Source organism: Lepus europaeus, chromosome 6 (genome assembly GCF_033115175.1).
Source record: "Lepus europaeus isolate LE1 chromosome 6, mLepTim1.pri, whole genome shotgun sequence".
Lineage (NCBI taxonomy): Eukaryota > Metazoa > Chordata > Mammalia > Lagomorpha > Leporidae > Lepus > Lepus europaeus.
In genome coordinates this window covers 65,065,202-65,083,389 of record NC_084832.1, presented here as the reverse complement: position 1 = coordinate 65,083,389, position 18,188 = coordinate 65,065,202, and the positions used below count along the sequence as shown (strand labels likewise).

Below are 18,188 nucleotides of genomic sequence, written 5' to 3'. Positions count from 1 at the left end.
GAACTCAGTCTGGGTCTCCCACATGCACGACAGGGACGCAGGTATTTGAGCCATCATCTGCTTCCTTCCAGGGGCTGTGCACGGGCAGGAAGCTGGAATCATAAGAGGAACCAGGACTCAAACCCAGGCACTCTGGTGTGAACAGCAAGCATCCAAGCAGCATCTCAATCACTGTGTCCGAAACCAGTCCCTGAACAGGTTTTATAGGCATCTATTCCTCTCTTTGCCTCCAGGACTTCCCATGATTCATCTATTTGTTTAATGGGGTACCAAAGGTCTTGGAGGAGATTTCACTATTCATTTTCTCTTCTGGGGGACTGGGGAGTCTGGGGGTCTATCTGACTGGAATATTTCAAAAGATCTGCCTTCCAGTGGAGGATGGCCCAAGTCCTTGAGCCCTGCACATGCATGGGATACCAGGAGGAAGCACCTGGCTCCTGGCTTTGGATCGGCACAGTGCGCCGGCCATAGTGGCCATTTGGGGTGTGAACCAACGGAAGGAAGACCTTTCTCTCTGTCTCTCTCTCTCTCTCTCACTGTCTAACTCTGTAAAAATAAATAAATAACTAAAGGATCTGCCTTCAACTTCAGATATTCTTAACTTTGCTTGGTCTAGTCTGTTGTTGAGGCTTTCAACTTTATCTGTTATTTGGCGCATTGCGTTCTTCAGAGAGATCTCTATCTCTTTCATGATTTTGTTATTAGTAGCATGCATTGCTTTCCCGATTTCATTCACCTGCCTGTCTGTGTTCCCCTGTTTGAGTGTCCTTACAGTCATTCTTTTGAATTCTTTGTCAGGGGTTTCAGCAGTCCCCTTTTCTCTGAGGTCTCTTCCTGGAGCATTATTGTGTTCCTCTGGGGGCATCACATTGCCTTGCTTTTTCAGACTGCCAGTGCCCCTACACTGGGATTTGTGCATCTGTCAGATTAACTGGTTCTGTCACTTTTAATGACAGACTTTAGTGGGAAAGAAGTTACTTTGCTGAGAATGTGTCTTCCCCTGTCTGTTCAGTCGGTTATTTTTGGCTGTCATTCTAGTTGGATGCATAGTCTTGTTTCCCTGTTTCCTCCTCCATAGCAGTTGATGGCTGCAGCACTGGGGGGATGGGTCTGTGCAGCAACCTGTGGGGCAGGCTCCAGGATCACAGGGCACCTGGAGGAGGCTATGGGAGCATTGGCCTGGAGCCCCACTGGGTGCAGCTCTTCACACTCGTGCAAAGTCCAGCAGGGACATGTGCACCCTTACAGTGCTCACCCCAGGTTTCTGTGCATCGACTTGACACCAGCCAATCTGTCTGTCCTCCAGCCAATTACTCTCTGCATCTTCTGCTACTTAGGTACTGAATGAGCAATCCTGTGGTTGCCAATGTTGCAATTTTGGAACACAGAGCCCACAGCTCCCAAGATCAGCCCTGCCTAGGGTAGGGCCAAAGCCCACTTGCTTTGGGCTGCCTGCTGCTGAGGTGGGTTTGCGTCCCAAGGCTGCTGCAAACAACCACAGGTCATGCTGGCTGTGATAAAAATCTGGTTGACTGGGGCCACGGGGCTCTATAAGGGCCTCTACTTTCAGGTGCTGACTGAAGGACAATGACCATTAGCATCTGCCCAATTTCAGTTCTACCAGGTCTAAGACTTTGTTCTGTGCACTCTCCGGTGCCCTACTCCAGAGTGGGAGGAGTCTTGCTGCTCGCGTCTACCGGCAGTGGGAGGAGGGGCAGTGAAGGCAGTCCCATGGCCACCCAGAACGACACTAAGCTGCCGGGCATTCCCGCCATCCCAGCCTGCGTGTAAGGTACCCGGTGGTGTTCATGACTGTCCCAAGCTTTGAGAAGGAAGTCTCTTTTAGGGCCAAAATTAGCACAGCAAGGAGAGAGTTCTACAGGATAATCTGAAAGAGACAAGGAGTTCACTCGGTGATCATTTCCTGTTGGCACTTTTTCTTGGGGCTAAATATCCTCTCCGAAAAACATAACTTTGCAACTCCCAGCACTTCCTAAGAGTAATTTTCTAAGTATGATTATAATTAATTGGATGGAAATACTCAATCACACATGATGGGGATGTCATTAGCATTACTCGGCATGGTAGACTTTTTTTCCCTGGCATAATTATTGTTTTTCTTTTATCCTGTTTAGAAATCTCTCCCCTTTTATTGAAATCACTCAAGGATGCAAATCGTACGTAGTGGCTTAATGATCTTCTAAGCAGATTTCCAGACCTCTGGAATAGCGAACTAAAATTCTGAGTCTAAATTAAATGTATCTTCTGCAGAAAGCAGTCTGGTTGATCCAAGGTCTCCTGTGTGCCAACAGGTGTGGCATTTTTCGGGAGACAGACTACCTGGCCTGTCAGGCTAAAAAGGGCAAGGAGGCACCCACTGCAGAGAGAAGACATTCACCCAACTGAAACCCAGCCGGCCATCAAAGAAGCCCACGAGCCCCTGCTCCCACAGTCAGCCGGCGGCAGAGGACACGCCACAGAAGTGCTTCCGGGATCACAGGGGTCAAGGGAAGGTGACCCGGCTACCCAGTGTCCTCCTGTGCCCCGGGCCTGCTCCTTTAGAAAGCAGCAGTGGCCTCTCACCCCAGGCTCTCCCCGTGGCCGTGGCCGACAGGACGCTCTCAGTCCAGAGAGGCTGGCGTGGACTCTGAGCCGCCCTGGCTTCCAGGTTGACCCTGGAGGCCACCGGAGAGGCTGTCTCGTCGTCTGCATTTTTCTTTTGGGTCAACGAAAGAGCAGAGAGAAAAGACACAGGTTCTCCCTTTCTCTCTTTTCAAAAGATTTGTAAGGCAAGCACATCCGTGCATCCGGGACCTTCCGGAAGCATCCTCAGAGGTCATCCAGCCCAACCGCCTTGTTCTACAGAGGAAACAAGGCCCAGAGAGGGTAAGCGACTGGCCCAAGAGCACACAGTGAGTTTGTGGTGGTGGAAGCGGGCCTAGAACAGTGCACCTGACCATTGCCACACTGTTCTTGTACCTTACCCTTGGGGATGAGCCGCAGGAGGAGGCGGCCCTGTGCTCAGAGAGGAAACATGGTGGCTACGCAGGGTGACTGGTGCTCCCCGGAGGGAGCGCTCGGGACAGTTCCCCTGGGATGAAAACCCAGCTGCAGACAAAGGCGCAGCAAGGTGGACGCTCAGGCTGCCACAGGGGAAGCGCAAGCACGCCTGTGAACACAGGCACGGATGTGCAGAGGGGCAGACATGAGCGCCGAGAAGCCGGTGGAGGAGTGACTCCCGACCCAGAGTCAGGAATGGTCAGAAGGGAGCCGTGCAGTGGAGGCAGGCTGAGGACGGCAGCAGAATGACAATGAGGGGGCCGGGCCAAGGCAGCTGGAGGGCAGCCCTGGGTCCTGCTGGTTGCACAGAGGTCGCGGCACAGGGCCCCTGCAGCAGCAGGCCGACCTGAAACGGAACCACTCGGGCTGAACACCGCACCGAGCAGCCAGCTCTGAGCGTGGTGCCCCAGCTGGCAGCGAAAGGCTAGCTTCATCATCTACTTGGGCAAATACCGTTCCTTAATGTCACAGTGAGACCCACAGGTTAGCAGGGGTACAGAGGCGTCCTTCTGCCGAGGGCCGGCTGCCTTGGCTGGGCCACGTGGTTTTGCCACGGGATGTTTCCACCCCTGCTTTCAAGGCCAGATGCATTTATTGGCTGCATTTTTTTTTTTTTCTTTCACTGACTGCTCAAGGTACCTCTCCCGAGTGTGGTGGGGCTGGGGTCTCTGTCCCTGGCTGGGAGGAGAGGTGCACCAGGCAGGTACCCCAGAGGCCCAGCAGGACCCCCTCCTCTTTCTTCCTCATTAACAGAACCATGGGGGTGTTGGAGTGGAGCCACAGAAAGCATTTCCCAGATGCCCTTGTAGCCAGGGATAAACACATGACCAAGATCTGGCCAACAGGGATAAAGACATTCCTGGGTAGAATCTGTGGAAAAACACCTTAAAAAGTGAAAATAGCTTAGTCACCAGGTACTTCCTGTTCCTTCTTCCTGCTGAGAACAATGATGTGATGGTGGTGATGGAGGAAGCCATATTGTAAATCTGAGACAACCTCGAGGATGGAAGACAAAAGCCAAGAACGGCTCAGCCGAACGACTAGAGGATCTTCTACACTGCACTGCTTCTTCTGGACTTAAAAAACATATTTTTTTTTTATGTTAGAGGAAAACAAATTCCCGCTTGGTTAATCATCATCTGTCTATTTATGTAGCCAGCTACACTTCCTAACTGAGAGAGGAATACACTCCTCACCAAGAGGCCCATCGCTGGAGGCCGAGGTGGGACCCACCACCTATTTGAAGGGAAAAGGAAGAGCAATAACAGAGTATCGATCCCAGCTGCACCATGAGCAATGCTAACTTGGAGACCACAATTAAAATAATGGAGAGAAAGCCGTCCCAAACCAAATTACCGGTCTCACGGATGGGAGAGGTGCTTCGTTGTGACCCCAGAGGACAGATCTGACAGTTGCAAAATGAACGAAGGCTTCAGGCGAGTGTGTTAGAGAAATCATTCTTCAAGAAATGTGGCCTCTGGGCGAAGCGGAATGGAATGAGGACGGCGGCACAGAGAGACGCGGTTCGAGGAGCTGTCTGTGATTTCAGGAATGCAGAGCTTCAGGGAGTACGCGTCAGTCACCCGAGCACTATTCTCATTATTACTAATGGTTCTTAATAAACTAAGGGGCATGGGGGGGGGGGGGTCTCCAGGTAGCTGAACGCTCAGAAATTGCTCACTGCAGTTACACTAATAACTAAATATAATTTGACACTCAATGACAATTCCAGGTCTGCAGCTTCCCCCAGTCTCCTGTTACAGAGGGGAGCCAAGCCGGGGCCTCAGTCAACAGAATAATCCAATTAAGGGCTCCTGCATTTGGGACTGAGTTAGAACTGAGAGTTTAACAGGAGAGTTGCAAAGGGCAAAAACAAGTCAGTATTTACTGATTCACAAAATCCAGACTTTACTGTAAGAAGGTTATTTTTTGTTAAAGTCAGTGTTCAGCAGTCTGAATGGCTTTGGACATTCACGTGATTTTAATCACTATAAATCTTTTCTAGATGTGGAACAGAATTCCCCATAAAGACTTACTTGCTTCTACTTTCTTTTTTTTTTTTTTTTGCCAGGCAGAGTTGTGGAGAGAGACAGAGAGAAAGGTCTTCCTTCCATTGGTTCACCCCCCAAATGGCTGCTACAGCCGGTGGGTGCGCTGCGCCAATCCAAAGCCAGGAGCCAGGTGCTTCCTCCTGGTCTCCCACGCCGGTGCAGGGCCCAAGCAGTTGGGCCATCCTCCCCTGCCTTTCCGGGCCACAGCAGAGAGCTGGCCTGGAAGAGGAGCAGCTGGGACAGAACCGGTGCCCCAACAGGGACTAGAATCCGGGGTGCTGGCGCTGCAGGCGGAGGATTAGCCTATTGAGCTGCGGTGCCAGCCTCTACTTTATTTTAATATCAAATATAGGCAGCTTATTAATGTTCAGGGTGCTTCATAAACTTTTTTTTAACATGTATTTATCATTTGAAAGTCAGAGTGATAAAGATGTAGAAAAACACACACAGAAATGGGGGGGGGGCAGAAAGAGAGGGAGAGATTTTCCATGCACTGGTTCATCCCCCAAATGCCCACAACAGCCAGGCTAAGCTAGGCTGGATCCAGGATCCAGGAACTCTGGGTATCCCATGGGAGTGGGAGGAACTCCCCAAGTCCTTCGGCCGTCACCATTGCCTTCATCTGCTGCTTTCCTGGTACATTAAAATGAAGCTAGGTTGGGAATAGAGTAGCTGGGACTCGAACTGGCACTTCAGCATGGAATGTGGGCATCCTAAGTGGCAGCTTAACTCACTATGCCACCGTGCCCACCCCCAGCAATCATTGTTTTAACCATAGACAGTAGTGTCCCTTATCCCAGGGGGATGTTGTCCGAGTCCCCCAACGGATGTATACAACCTCAGTACTGAACACTGTAATCTACATTTAATCATATAAAAACATTTCTATGATAAAGTGTAACTTATAAAGTAGATGCAGTAAGATACTAACAATAACAATAAAATAGAACAATTATAACGATATAATGTAATAAACTGTGGTATCAGGATGCTCGTGCTTTGGGGCCATTATTAGGTAAAATAAGGGGCACTGAACACAAGCACTGCGCTACCTGGCAGTTGATCTGACAACTGAGACGGCTACTAAGGGACCTACCTAGGACAACGGGAGTTTCATGTCCCAGGCGGGACGGAACGGGACAGAGGATGACTTTATCACCCTATCTAAAATCTGGAAATTGCTTATTTCTGGAATTTTCCAACATTTTTGAATCCTGGGTAACTGAAACTGCAGAAAGGGAAGCCACAGTACTTAGGGGTTACTGGATGAATCTAGGAACCACCCATAAGGCAGGAAGCCCGGATAAGGGGAGCTGGACAGAGGAAACTGTCTGCAGCCCTTTGAGCTGCATTGAAGTCGAGAAATGACAGCTAAATTCCCTGTGTCAGTATTGCTATGGACACACTTCGCAGGGTGTTGGCAGGGATGGATGTTCCCGCCATTTGGGGGAGGGAATGCTATTTGCAGAAGTAAAAGGGCAACACCAACCCACAGATGAGCAGGAGCACTGGGCAGCTCCAGGGCCTGAGCTTCCTGTCGGCCTGTGGGCAGCAGGTGTTTGCAAAGCTCAATGAATGAGTCATCCCAGGTTCTTCAGAGCAGGTGTTCCTAGAAGCATCTGGGAGCAGCTGAGGAAGCCTGGGCCACATCCTTCCAGCAGGATTTCCCTGGGGGAAAGAAGTGGTCCCTCTAGTCCCGAAATCAAGGGACAATCATTCTCAGAAAAGCTTCCACTGCCAGAGTGAATGCATCCCGTGTCACATCCTTTGGCAAGGATACCTTTGGTGATTCTTACTATGAAGGGGTGTCGACATGGGTGGCCTCCGTGGGACACAGCCCTGGGTGGGGGTGGGGATCTGTTAAGACATGCGACAGGACATTTAACAGATACTTACTGCTGGTGGAGGACAGGTGGCTGTAGTCGGACCTGAAACACAAGACCTCATTGTTAGTAGCATGGTCACCATCCTTCTTCATCTAAGTGATTTACTCAAGCTAGACTTTGGAATGGTCAGTGGGAAGTAGCATGTAACTGGTAACAGAATATCACAAATTAAAAGCTGAGGCTCATTTTGTGCAAAGTCAAGTCATGTCCGAATGGGCAGGCAGAACTTCAAAGGCATTTTAGAAATCAGGGGCTCACGTGGGCTCTACGAACCCCCTGATGGGAGTCAGGTGGTCCTCGGCCATCTGAGTTTGGTGGCAAATTTCTGTATGGTTGTTTACGCGCCTCGGCAGATCCATGGCTCCTCCGAAGACTAAGCCTGTGCAGACGGGCACCCTCCAGACACTGGCACCGCACCGCGGGGAGATGTTTCTTTGCTGACATAAGCAGGGCACGCCTGTGAGAGAGAACCGTGGCCCACGAAGGCCTCCGAGTTCAAGGCACGGCTGAGCAGCAGGAAACACAGAGGCACAAGGACAGGAGGAACAGGATGTGGGCTGTGATAGGGAAAGGGGAGAGGCAGGGTGAAGGCCGGGAGAAAGGACCCATTGGGTTTCCATGCTGACACTCAGCTGCCGGCGCCCAGCCGCTGTGAGAACTGGAATCCGGCCACGGAGCTGCCCTGCTGCACCCCTGCTGAGCGCCTGCCCTGCCTGTGTGGCTTAGGAGGCCCTCTCTGGCAATGAATTCACCATGGAGCCCTGTATTTTCTCCCCCCAGTGTCCCAAAGTCATTCCCAGTAGGAAATTAATCACTTAGGCCCACAGGGATCTAACTCGATCTAATTCTGACTTGGTAGTTAGGGGACGCAGTTATGCAAATAAACTGCTTAATTATGTTTAATTTTACAGATACAAACTTCTTAGTCTCATGCTGCCTTTCTTGAATCACCCAATTTTCAGTCCATTGAGCTTCTTACCGCATTAAAAAAGCACATGTGAGAAGCCTCTTTTCAAAAAAACCCGAAGAAGCTTACCTTTTGTTAGTTAAAATAACCTGCATTCCCCAGACAAGACGGTACCCGGATTTATTAGGAGAGGAGTAAAATGGAAGAAAGACAGCATGTGGTTTTCGCTTTTTCATATTTTAGTATGAAACCCTTTAGTAGCCATAGAATTCTTGAATTGTAAAACCGGAAAGAATAACAGCTACTACTAACATGTGCACATTCCTTGATATATTGCAAGCTCATTTACATATATATGTATATATATAAAATGGGATTTTTGTTTTGTTTTGCTCATTAGGAAACTGAAGTGATACTAGTTGTAAGAGGATCAGGAGGTGAGGAGTGATAATGAGGGTGGTGAGGAAGATGCTGGCAGGGAGGTGGCTTGGCTGGGGTGTGGTGACATGGGGAAGACAGCAATGCCAGCACTGGTACATTAAATTCCTTGTAGAACCAGGCAAGATATAAACAGACATTGGGATAGTACTTGGATATGTAACTATATATAAATGCAGGGAATGCTCCCCCATCATTCCCTGTGGGAGATGAATAGCAAAACAATGCCATGACAATATGATCATTTGAAGATGGCCAGGTTTTACAGACATGTCATGACTATTCGAAGACAACATGCACTAAGAATCTGCAACATTACTATTTCTCTCATTATTAGAAATGTGCCAGTGTTTTCAGCGAGGGCTTTCCAAATACGCCTGAAGCAGATGGGGTTCACATATGCGTACATTTTAAAGATCTGCATGCAGATGGAGTTGTATGCAGGATGAAATTTACATGGGAAACATCGCTCCAGAGTCTTACAGTGCAACAGGAGTATTTTAGGACAGGCGCTAGCGTAACTGACACCCCTCCACCATTCAGTCCCTGTCTCTCCAGACTAAAGGCCCTGCCTCGGCGAGGCCTGCCAACTGGTCGGTCTTCAGCAGTCACACTCGTCCTGCTCCGATTCCTTCTCCACACAGCAGCCAATCTTTGCAAAGCACAAATCTGATCATGTCTCTCCCTCTCTCTCCTTCTCTCTCTCTCTCTCTCTCTGGATGAAATTCAAGCTCACTAGCTGAAAACACAAACCGCTCTCTCCAGGACAGATGGTCTCTGCCCAGCTCTGCAGCCCAACTTCCAACCCTGTTCGCCATCAAAACAGAAATCAAACGGCCAGAAGGGTCACCTAAAATCTCACATGCCTCTCCCCCTCTGATCGGAAGTTTCTGTACTTTGCTTGGAGCTGATCTTTTCACTGCACGCCATTGTACCATGCTGCCACCTAGATTCTGCAATTATCATTTTAGATGAAATAATGCACTGTAATGTATTCAACCATTTCCCTCTGTTTGGCTATATGATAGGTCCTGATTGCTCACTTTTACAAAGCACATGGCAATGAGATGTTACGAATATAGCTTTCCGTTCTTCTCTTGTCCTTAGAAAAAATTATCATCACTAAGAATTTAGACTGAGTCAAGGTATGAACACTTTTCTAGCTCTTTTTTTTTTTTAGAAAAAGATTTATTTATTTATTTGAAAGTCAGAGTTACACAGATAGAGAAGAGGCACAGAGAGAGAGAGAGAGGTCTTCCATCCACTGGTTCACTCTCCAATTCGCCGCAACAGCTAGAGCTGCACTGATCTGAAGCCAGGAGCAAGAAGCTTCTTCCAGGTCTCCCATGTAGGTGCAGGGGCCCAAGCACTTGGGCCATCCTCCACTGCTTTCCCAGGCCATAGCAGAGAGCTGGATCAGAAGTGGAACAGCCAGGACTCCAATCGGTGCCCAAATGGGATGCTGGCACTGCAGGCAGCGGCTTTACCTGCTACGCTACAGCACTGGCCCTACTTTTCTAGCTCTTAACATAGATTCCAAATAACCCTAAAGGATCATTTACCGGGAACTGTGCAAAAGACAAACTGTTAAGCTTGAAACAATTTTGTGCACAAATAGGTTCAAACAATTTCAGAAAACAACCAGATACAATCAGGTACTTGATCAGGATTCTCTGGAGAAGTCTACACGTGCCAGCTTTCTTAGAGTGGGAAGAACAGCAGTTGGTACCTACCTAGAGCTTTGTTTATTGATCTCACATGATAAGAATTTACCTAGGCCGGTGCCGTGGCTCAACAGGCTAATCCTCTGCCTTGCGGCGCCAGCACACTGGGTTCTAGTCCCGGTCGGGGCGCCAGATTCTGTCCCAGTTGCCCCTCTTCCAGGCCAGCTCTCTGCTATGGCCCGGGAGTGCAGGGGAGGATGGCCCAAGCGCTTGGGCCCTGCACCCCATGGGAGACCAGGAGAAGCACCTGGCTCCTGCCATCGGATCAGCGCAGTGCGCTGGCCGCAGTGCGCTGGCCGCGGCAGCCATTGGAGGGTGAACCAACGGCAAAGGAAGACCTTTCTCTCTGTCTCTCTCTCTCATTGTCCACTCTGCCTGTCAAAAAAAAAAAGAAAGAATTTACCTGGCTGGCTGCATAAGACATCAACCCTGCCAGAATGATGCACTGAAGGTGAATTCGGGAATTTTAGGATGAAAAAATTTTGGACACATGATATAGATGAGCAGAATAATGCAAGTATATGTTTTAACACACCTGATGCACACAGGGAGCCTCAAAAAGTTCATGACTAAAAGGAATTAAAAGAGAACTTTGGGGGCCGGCGCTGTGGTGCAGCGGGTTAACACCTTGGCCTGAAGCGCCAGCATCCCCTATGGGCACCAGTTCGAGTCCCAGTTGCTCCTCTTCCGATCCAGCTCTCTGCTATAGCCTGGGAAAGCAGTAGAAGATGGCCCAAGTCTTTGGGCCCCTGAACCCGCGTGGGAATCCCGGAAGAAGCTCCTGGCTCCTGGCTTTGGATCCAGATTGGCGCAGCTCCGGCCATTGCAGCCAATTGGGGAGGGAACCAGCGGATGGAAGACCTCTCTCTCTTTCTCTCTCTCTGCCTCTCCTCTCTCTGTAACTCTTTCAAATAAATAAATCTTTTATAAAAAAAGAGAGAGAAGTTTAACTTTGAGAAGCAATGACTTTGAACAGCCCTTTTCTTAATTGTTGAGGAAAAGGCACCCCCCCATTCTATTTGTTGAACTCTTAACATAGAGTTTATCATATGTGTATAAAGTTAATTTAAAATAGATCTTAGTTAAAAAATAAGAATGGGACTAGGAGAGGGAGGAAGAAGACAGTGGGAGTGTGGGCAGGAGGGCCAGTACGGTGAGAAGAGTCACCATGCTCCTAAAGTTGTAATTATGAAATGTATGAAGTTTATATTTCTTTTTTTTTTTTTATTTTTGACAGGCAGAGTGGACAGTGAGAGAGAGAGAGAGACAGAGAGAAAGGTCTTCCTTTGCCGTTGGTTCACCCTCTAATGGCCGCCGTGGTAGGCGCGCTGCGGCCGGCGCACCGCGCTGTTCTAATGGCAGGAGCCAGGTGCTTCTCCTGGTCTCCCATGGGGTGTAGAGCCCAAGCACTTGGGCCATCCTCCCCTGCACTCCCTGGCCACAGCAGAGAGCTGGCCTGGAAGAGGGGCAACCGGGACAGGATCGGTGCCCCGACCGGGACTAGAACCCGGTGTGCCGGCGCCGCAAGGCGGAGGATTAGCCTGTTGAGCCACGGCGCCGGCCTGAAGTTTATATTTCTTAAATAAAAGGTTTTTCAGAAAAAAAAAGTTTATTTTGGTGCAAATCATTTTTGAAGGCCAGGCAGTTTTTTCATGATATACATTTTTCATAATATACATTTTTCTATGAAGTTTCTGACACTCAGGTATTTTTACACTAAAATAAATATTTTAATTCCATTTTCCCACAAACATTTGGAAGTGCTTTCATATATAAAATGAATACTTTCCTGAATTCTCTTTCCCAAGAAAATCATGGCCTAAGAATCGATCTTGGCATTTCTGTCAGAATGGTTTTGATGTTTCTGTAAAATGCCAGCCCAAGGCCTCAAGGGCCTCTTCTGTTAACTGCATTGAGCTGAATGCCTGGTAATGCAGGGGTAACCAGCTCCACCTTGAACACAAAGATAATACAGCACTAATCGATCATCTTGTCTTCTACCCAGGATTCCCTCTCTGACCTTAAGAAAAAAAAGTTCTATTTTAAAAGTTAGTCCATTATTCTTTCCCATTCGCTTATTTAAATCTAGGCCATGAATTGTTTGGGATTTCGTAGGCCGTGGTGAAATACCAGCTGGATTTCACACAAAGACAGAGGACATGGTACGACCCTGGGCAAGGCAGAAGCTCAGCGACAGCTGATGCAGAAGTGCAAGTCCATTAATGCCAGACCAAACTATTGAATTGAAACAACCCATCAAGGTTGCTCACACTGGAAAGAGTGGCTTAGAGGCCAAACCTGGGCCACCTCACTAGTGCTGCCGTCATTATAAAGCTCTGGCTTGTCTTTGGGGTCACGAGGAGCCGCCTGCCCCTCTGTTAAAGGATTCTGTCTCTGCAGCTAATTTATCACCCTCGGCAGCCCACTTGCCAGTTTTTTTTTCTAACAGAAAGTCCAAAGCTGCACAATCTTGCTTTCAAGTAGATTTAGGAGGTGGGAGTTTCAAGATGACCCTCCCTCGGCACACAGCACGTGCTAGCTTTTAGCTGTGGCTTGTAGTAGGTGGCCCAACAGCAAAGGCAGCGTTTCAAGCAAAAGAAACTGAGTAGAAAAGCAGAATGATATACAGCGCACATGGCTCCATGGCGGGGGATGGGGACACAATGTCACCAGTTGGGAAGCATGCTGGAGACTGGCACTTCCTTTCAGGCCACTCACAAGCCACGCACCCCCGGGCTCCATTTCACCATCCATGACATAATACTACTTCCAGTACTGAGGCATGCCCTACAGTCGGTAGGACGTTCCAAATGAACATCCAACTGCCTATGGCATTTACAGGCATCACAGCGGAGCCAGGGCTGTGGCATAGGGGGTGGAGCCACCACCTGCAGTGCCGGAGTCCCATGTGGGCACCGGTTCAGGACCCCGGCTGCTCCACTTCCGATCCAGCTCTCTGCTATGGCCTGAGAAAGCAGCAGAAGATGGCCCAAGTCCTTGGGCCCCTGCACCCGCATGGGAGGCCCGGAAGAAGCTCCGGGCTCCTGGCTTCAGATTGGCGCAGCTCCGGCAGTTATGGCCAATTGGGGAGTGAACCAATGGATGGAAGACCTCTCTCTCTCTCTGCCTCTCCTTCTCTCTGCGTAACTCTGTTATTTATTTATAAATAAATAACATCTTTAAAAAAAAAAGCTTGAGTGCTAAATGCCACACATTGTAGTCAATTCTTTAAAAAAATAAAATAAAGGCATCGGAGCATGTAACATGAGGGATATAAAGGACCTATGGTCTTGATTTCACCATCTTTATTGTAGAATGAAACCTTAAGTTTATCATTTGGAGGGTTTTTTGCAGCAATAACAATGGTGCCGTGAGAAATGGCAATGGGCCGAGGGTTAACTTACGCCACGTACAGTTCTAGAGGCTCATGGACTCCTCACCACAAGCCTGTGAGGTGGGTGCCAATGTCTTCAGCTGAGGGCACTGAGAGCTTAAGGAACCAGCTCAAAATCCCACGATTCCCCAGTGGAGGAGCCACAGTGTGGACAGCAGCAGGTTGGCCCTTGTAATCATAGCTTTCAAAGGGCCCAACATAGTCTGCTCACTGGCAGTGAGACCCATAAAATGCCTCAGAACCATCTCTTCGGTCTGATAGATAAGGAGACCAGTCATCAGTTTCAGCAATGTCCTGAACTCCCTTGCTCCAGTGCTCTGTTCACCCTCCCCCCAACGATCGCTCCACCCCCAATCCTGGATTATCCCAACTCCCTGCATGCTCTCTAGGCCTGACTCTGGGCAGCTGAGCACTCCTGCAGGCGAACAGCCAGGTGGGCTCCTAATCACTAATCTCACTGGCTCTCACTCAGTGCCCCTAAACAATGATTTCAGATCTCTATTCTCCTGGGCTGGGGATGGGAAAGTGCTGCATTGAGCCCCAGTGGAAACCCCGGCTTCCCTTCCCTCTCCCTGCTGTGGGAAGGGAGCTGCCTGTCCTCCTAGCCAAAGCTGATCCATCCACAGGCAATCTCAAGTCCACCTGCTCTCACCTTTCCCAAAGGCTGACTGTACAGACTACCATCTTTTCCCCTCTATCTCTATCCTTTCCCTTTTAACAGACTCCTTCCTACCAGCACTGCCTGCCCATCAGTCCGATGTTTAGGAAATCCTTCCCTCACCCTCCTCTTCATCTCTCTTCTCCGATCTGGCTTCTGCCTCCACCACCCCACTGTCAGGTACCACTCTGCCTTCACCTCATTCCCACCATTTAAAAAAAGACACTTCGCACTCCTCAATTAGTTTCTCAGTGGCACAGCTGATTGCGCCTTCCTTTCTCAAAGACTCAAAGGCTTCAGCGATATCACCTTCGGCCTTGACTGCGTGCCTACTCATTCCCAGGCTCCTTCACCAGCTCGTGTTCCTTACCTGACATTTCAGTGCTGCAGCTCCTTGAGGCTGCACAGAGTTGTTGAAGGATTCAACGAGTCTCTGACTTTTTTTTTTTTTTTTGACAGGCAGAGTGGACAGTGAGAGAGAGAGACAGAGAGAAAGGTCTTCCTTTTTGCTGTTGGTTCACCCTCCAATGACCACCGGTGCACCACGCCTATCCGAAGCCAGGAGCCAGGTGCTTCTCCTGATCTCCCATGGGGTGCAGGGCCCAAGCACTTGGGCCATCCTCCACTGCACTCCCGGGCCATAGCAGAGAGCTGGCCTGGAAGAGGGGCAACCGGGACAGAATCTGGCGCCCTGACCGGGACTAGAACCTGGTGAGCCGGCACCGCTAGGCAGAGGATTAGCCTGTTGAGCCATGGTGCCGGCCTTTTTTTTTTTTTTTTTTTGACTTTTTTTTTTTTTTGGACAGGCAGAGTGGACAGTGAGAGAGAGAGAGACAGAGAGAAAGGTCTTTTTTAATTTTTTTTTAATTTTTTATTTATTTATTTTTGACAGGCAGAGTGGATAGTGAGAGAGAAAGAGACAGAGAGAAAGGTCTTCCTTTTTGCCGTTGGTTCACCCTCCAATGGCCGTTGCGGCCAGCGCATCGCGCTGATCCAAAGCCAGGAGCCAGGTGCTTCTCCTGGTCTCCCATGCGGGTGCAGGGCCCAAGGACTTGGGCCATCCTCCACTGCCTTCTCGGGCCATAGCAGAGAGCTGGCCTGGAAGAGGGGCAACCGGGATAGAATCTGGCACCCCAACCGGCACTAGAACCTGGTGTGCCGGTGTCACAAGGCGGAGGATTAGCCTGTTGAGCCATGGTGCCGGCCGTCAACGAGTCTCTGAACAGTACCTGGCACACAGCAAATGCAAAGTGTTTGCTGTTACTTTGCATTGCTTTAACCTCTCCCAGGGCCTCAATGGTCATTTTTAGGTAGACAGGTCCCAAACGCATGGTCATCATGCAGATCTCTGATCTCCAGCTGGTGCCAGACCCAACTGCTGACTCATCATTTTTACTTGGATGTCTCTCAAGACCTCAACCACATATGGAAAATAAAGTGCCTTATCCCCTGCCTCAACCTGGTTTGGAAAAGATCACAGGCTCCTTTGAGAATATGCTTTTAAAAAAAAGAAAAGTCAGTTCTCTTCTCACTTAAAAAACCTCACAAAGCACATCATTTTGCACACAACTTGAAACAGCTCATGGATTCCCAAATTAAAGGGCACTGCCTTAACAGAGGCATCACTTGAGCTGAGTCTTGAAAGAAGAGCACAGTTAGAGTTACACCTGTTGGACACAGGTGTGCCAGGTGGAAAGGGCATACCTGGATGGCCGGACAAAGGCAAGGAAACAGAAAAAAGAGTTGGGTGTGGCTAGGCACAAAGTGCAAAGAACCGGGTGAGAAGCAAGGCCCAAGAGAGAAGGAGGGAGTCTACAATGTTGGGGTTTAGGCCACGCTAGTGTCTGTGCACTTTATAGATGATGGAAGCATAAAAGTTTCTGAAGGAGAGATCAGATTCGCCTCATATAGCAAACATTCACTGTTTTCTTTGTGCTTTCTATGTAATCACAATAGGTAGCAAACCATACAAAAGCTGGATGATGGGGGGCAGAGGCAACAAGCTCCAGAAAGCAGGGAAACCCTGAATGACTTTTTTTTTTTTTTTGCCAGTTAAACAAAAATTCAAGGGATGTAGGACTACAAGGCAAATATAAGACTAAGAAGCATACACCAAATCTATTTTATTTAAACGCATACCATTCCACCTTTAGCTTAAAGATGCCAGCAATGCAATCAGAACTCCTTAGACAATTCAGTCTGTTTATGAATACACAGCCTAGTGACAGAAGCACAGAACGGACATCCTGGAGTCAGCATGCCTGGGGAGCCCCTCCAGGAGCCTTGGCAGCTGTTGAGCTGGTGCCTGGAACCCCGGGGTGATGTCACCCCCTGGGTCAGGGCTCCCTTTCCTTTCTCCAAAACAGAGCCCTTAGAAAAAATATCAGTCTTAGATAAACTCTGCAAACTGAATATGAATGGCCTAGTGGACAGTTTACTTAACCCAGCCATAAAAGAGCTGGTTAATTTTGCTTTGTTTCTTCTCTTCATGGTCCAGTTAACTACAGGCAGGAAAAAATTGCCAAGGAGCTTCAATTAAAGTTGATAAATACCACATACAAAGTGTGGAGAAATGCAAAGGGAGTTCAGTATTTGGAATCAGGTTACCCCCCTGGGTTACAATTGGTTTCTGCAGTGGACTATGAATGATCCCAAATTTGGATAACAGGGCAAAGCCCATTGCCGGGACAATGTGAAATCCTGTCTGAGCTGGGAGTGCCAGTGGGGGCTGGGGTTGAGAGGCAGGAGGCCCCAGGTGCGGAGCCTAAATGGGGGTTAGGCCGACCCCTCTGAGTCGGGACTCCCTTCCTGCCCTCACAGAGTGGCCAAGCCCAAAACCTCCCAGGCTTTCCAGGAACGAGGCTTTCCGTAGTCCGGGCAGCTCTCGCCCTCCCCCAGGGTCACTCCAGAAAGGAAAAGCCACCCTTTCCTCCGGGGTCAGTTCCGCCTCCTGGCTGCGAGCTGACTCTGCACAGGAAAGCCCTCCAGAGATAGCGGCCGGGTGGAAGCCATGGCAAGCACTTTCATCTCCTTAAAGATATTTGGTCTTTATTCCACGCAGGAAAACAGTGTTACTGGGAAAGGACTAATTAGTTCCCCAAAGCCTGAACTAATTGTTTGAGTCCAAGAAAGCGAACAGAACACTTCCTCCAATGAGCAGGGCTACATCGCGGCACTCCCCACCCCGGCCCGGACAGGTGCGCTGGCAGCTGAGTTCCATGGGGGCTGGAGGCGGCCTGGCCAGCGCAGGATAAAGTCCCCCAATGAAGACACGAAATGGGAAATGCCATCTTCCTGGTGGACTTCTGCATGACTTTTGGGTGCCGGGCGTCCCACCCTGCTTTTCCTGCCTTCCCAACCCCAGGGCTAGACTCCTAGAGGACGGACCCGCGCAAGGCTGAAACAAGTGCAAGAGCATCGCTTCTTTCCACCGGTGCTAAGGGGCAGTGCTTCGGCCTGGCACTCACGTGACAACGGCCCGGCAAGAGGGGCTGCGGTGGGACTACACGGATCCTCGAGTCCTTCCACTTCCCTCCCCCGGGGCTGGGGGCCCGCGCCAGGACCAGACACGTGGTTCTGGCCCCCACGGGACGGCTCGGGAGGGGTCCCGGCAAGAGGGGAAGACCCGTGCGCGTCTGGTCCGGCCGCAGCAGCTCCGGCTCCACAGCCGGGATCAGGAGGGTTCCCTGCCCCTAGGAGCCGCCGCGCAACTCGGAGCGCGCCCCCGCCCACCGCCGGGCCCCGCGCGGCTCACCCTCCGGTCTCGGCGCCCGAGTCCGCGCAGTCATCCTCCTCGCCGCCGCCCGCCTTTGGGTCCATGGCGCACGGCCCGGCCGCGCTCCGCTCGCGGGTCCCGGGCGTGACCCGGGGCGCGATCTCTCCAGGCCTCCCAGGCCAGCGCGACCCCAGTCCGCCCGGCTCCCTCGGAGCTTCTCGCAGCCCGGCTCCGGGAAACCACTCGGACGCCGGCTGCCGTCACCCTCGCCGCGCCCTCTCCCGGCCGCGCCGCCCCTCGGCTCCCGGCAGTGCGCGCGGGTGTGCACCGGCTGTGTGCGCGGGCGCGCGGGGCG

At 50.3% G+C, this 18,188-nt stretch overlaps 1 protein-coding gene across 1 annotated transcript in view; it reads right to left on the bottom strand.

The window, feature by feature from the left end:
• FAM124A (family with sequence similarity 124 member A) overlaps window positions 1-17,937 on the bottom strand; it is a 74,336-nt gene extending 56,399 nt beyond the window's left edge. Inside the window, exons 1-2 of the mRNA XM_062195345.1 lie at window positions 17,873-17,937; window positions 7,008-7,039 (exon numbers count right to left, since the gene is read on the bottom strand). Coding sequence (XP_062051329.1) covers window positions 7,008-7,039; window positions 17,873-17,937 — 97 coding nt within the window. The remainder of the gene's footprint in view (window positions 1-7,007; window positions 7,040-17,872) is intronic.
• Window positions 17,938-18,188: the final 251 nt, after the last annotated feature.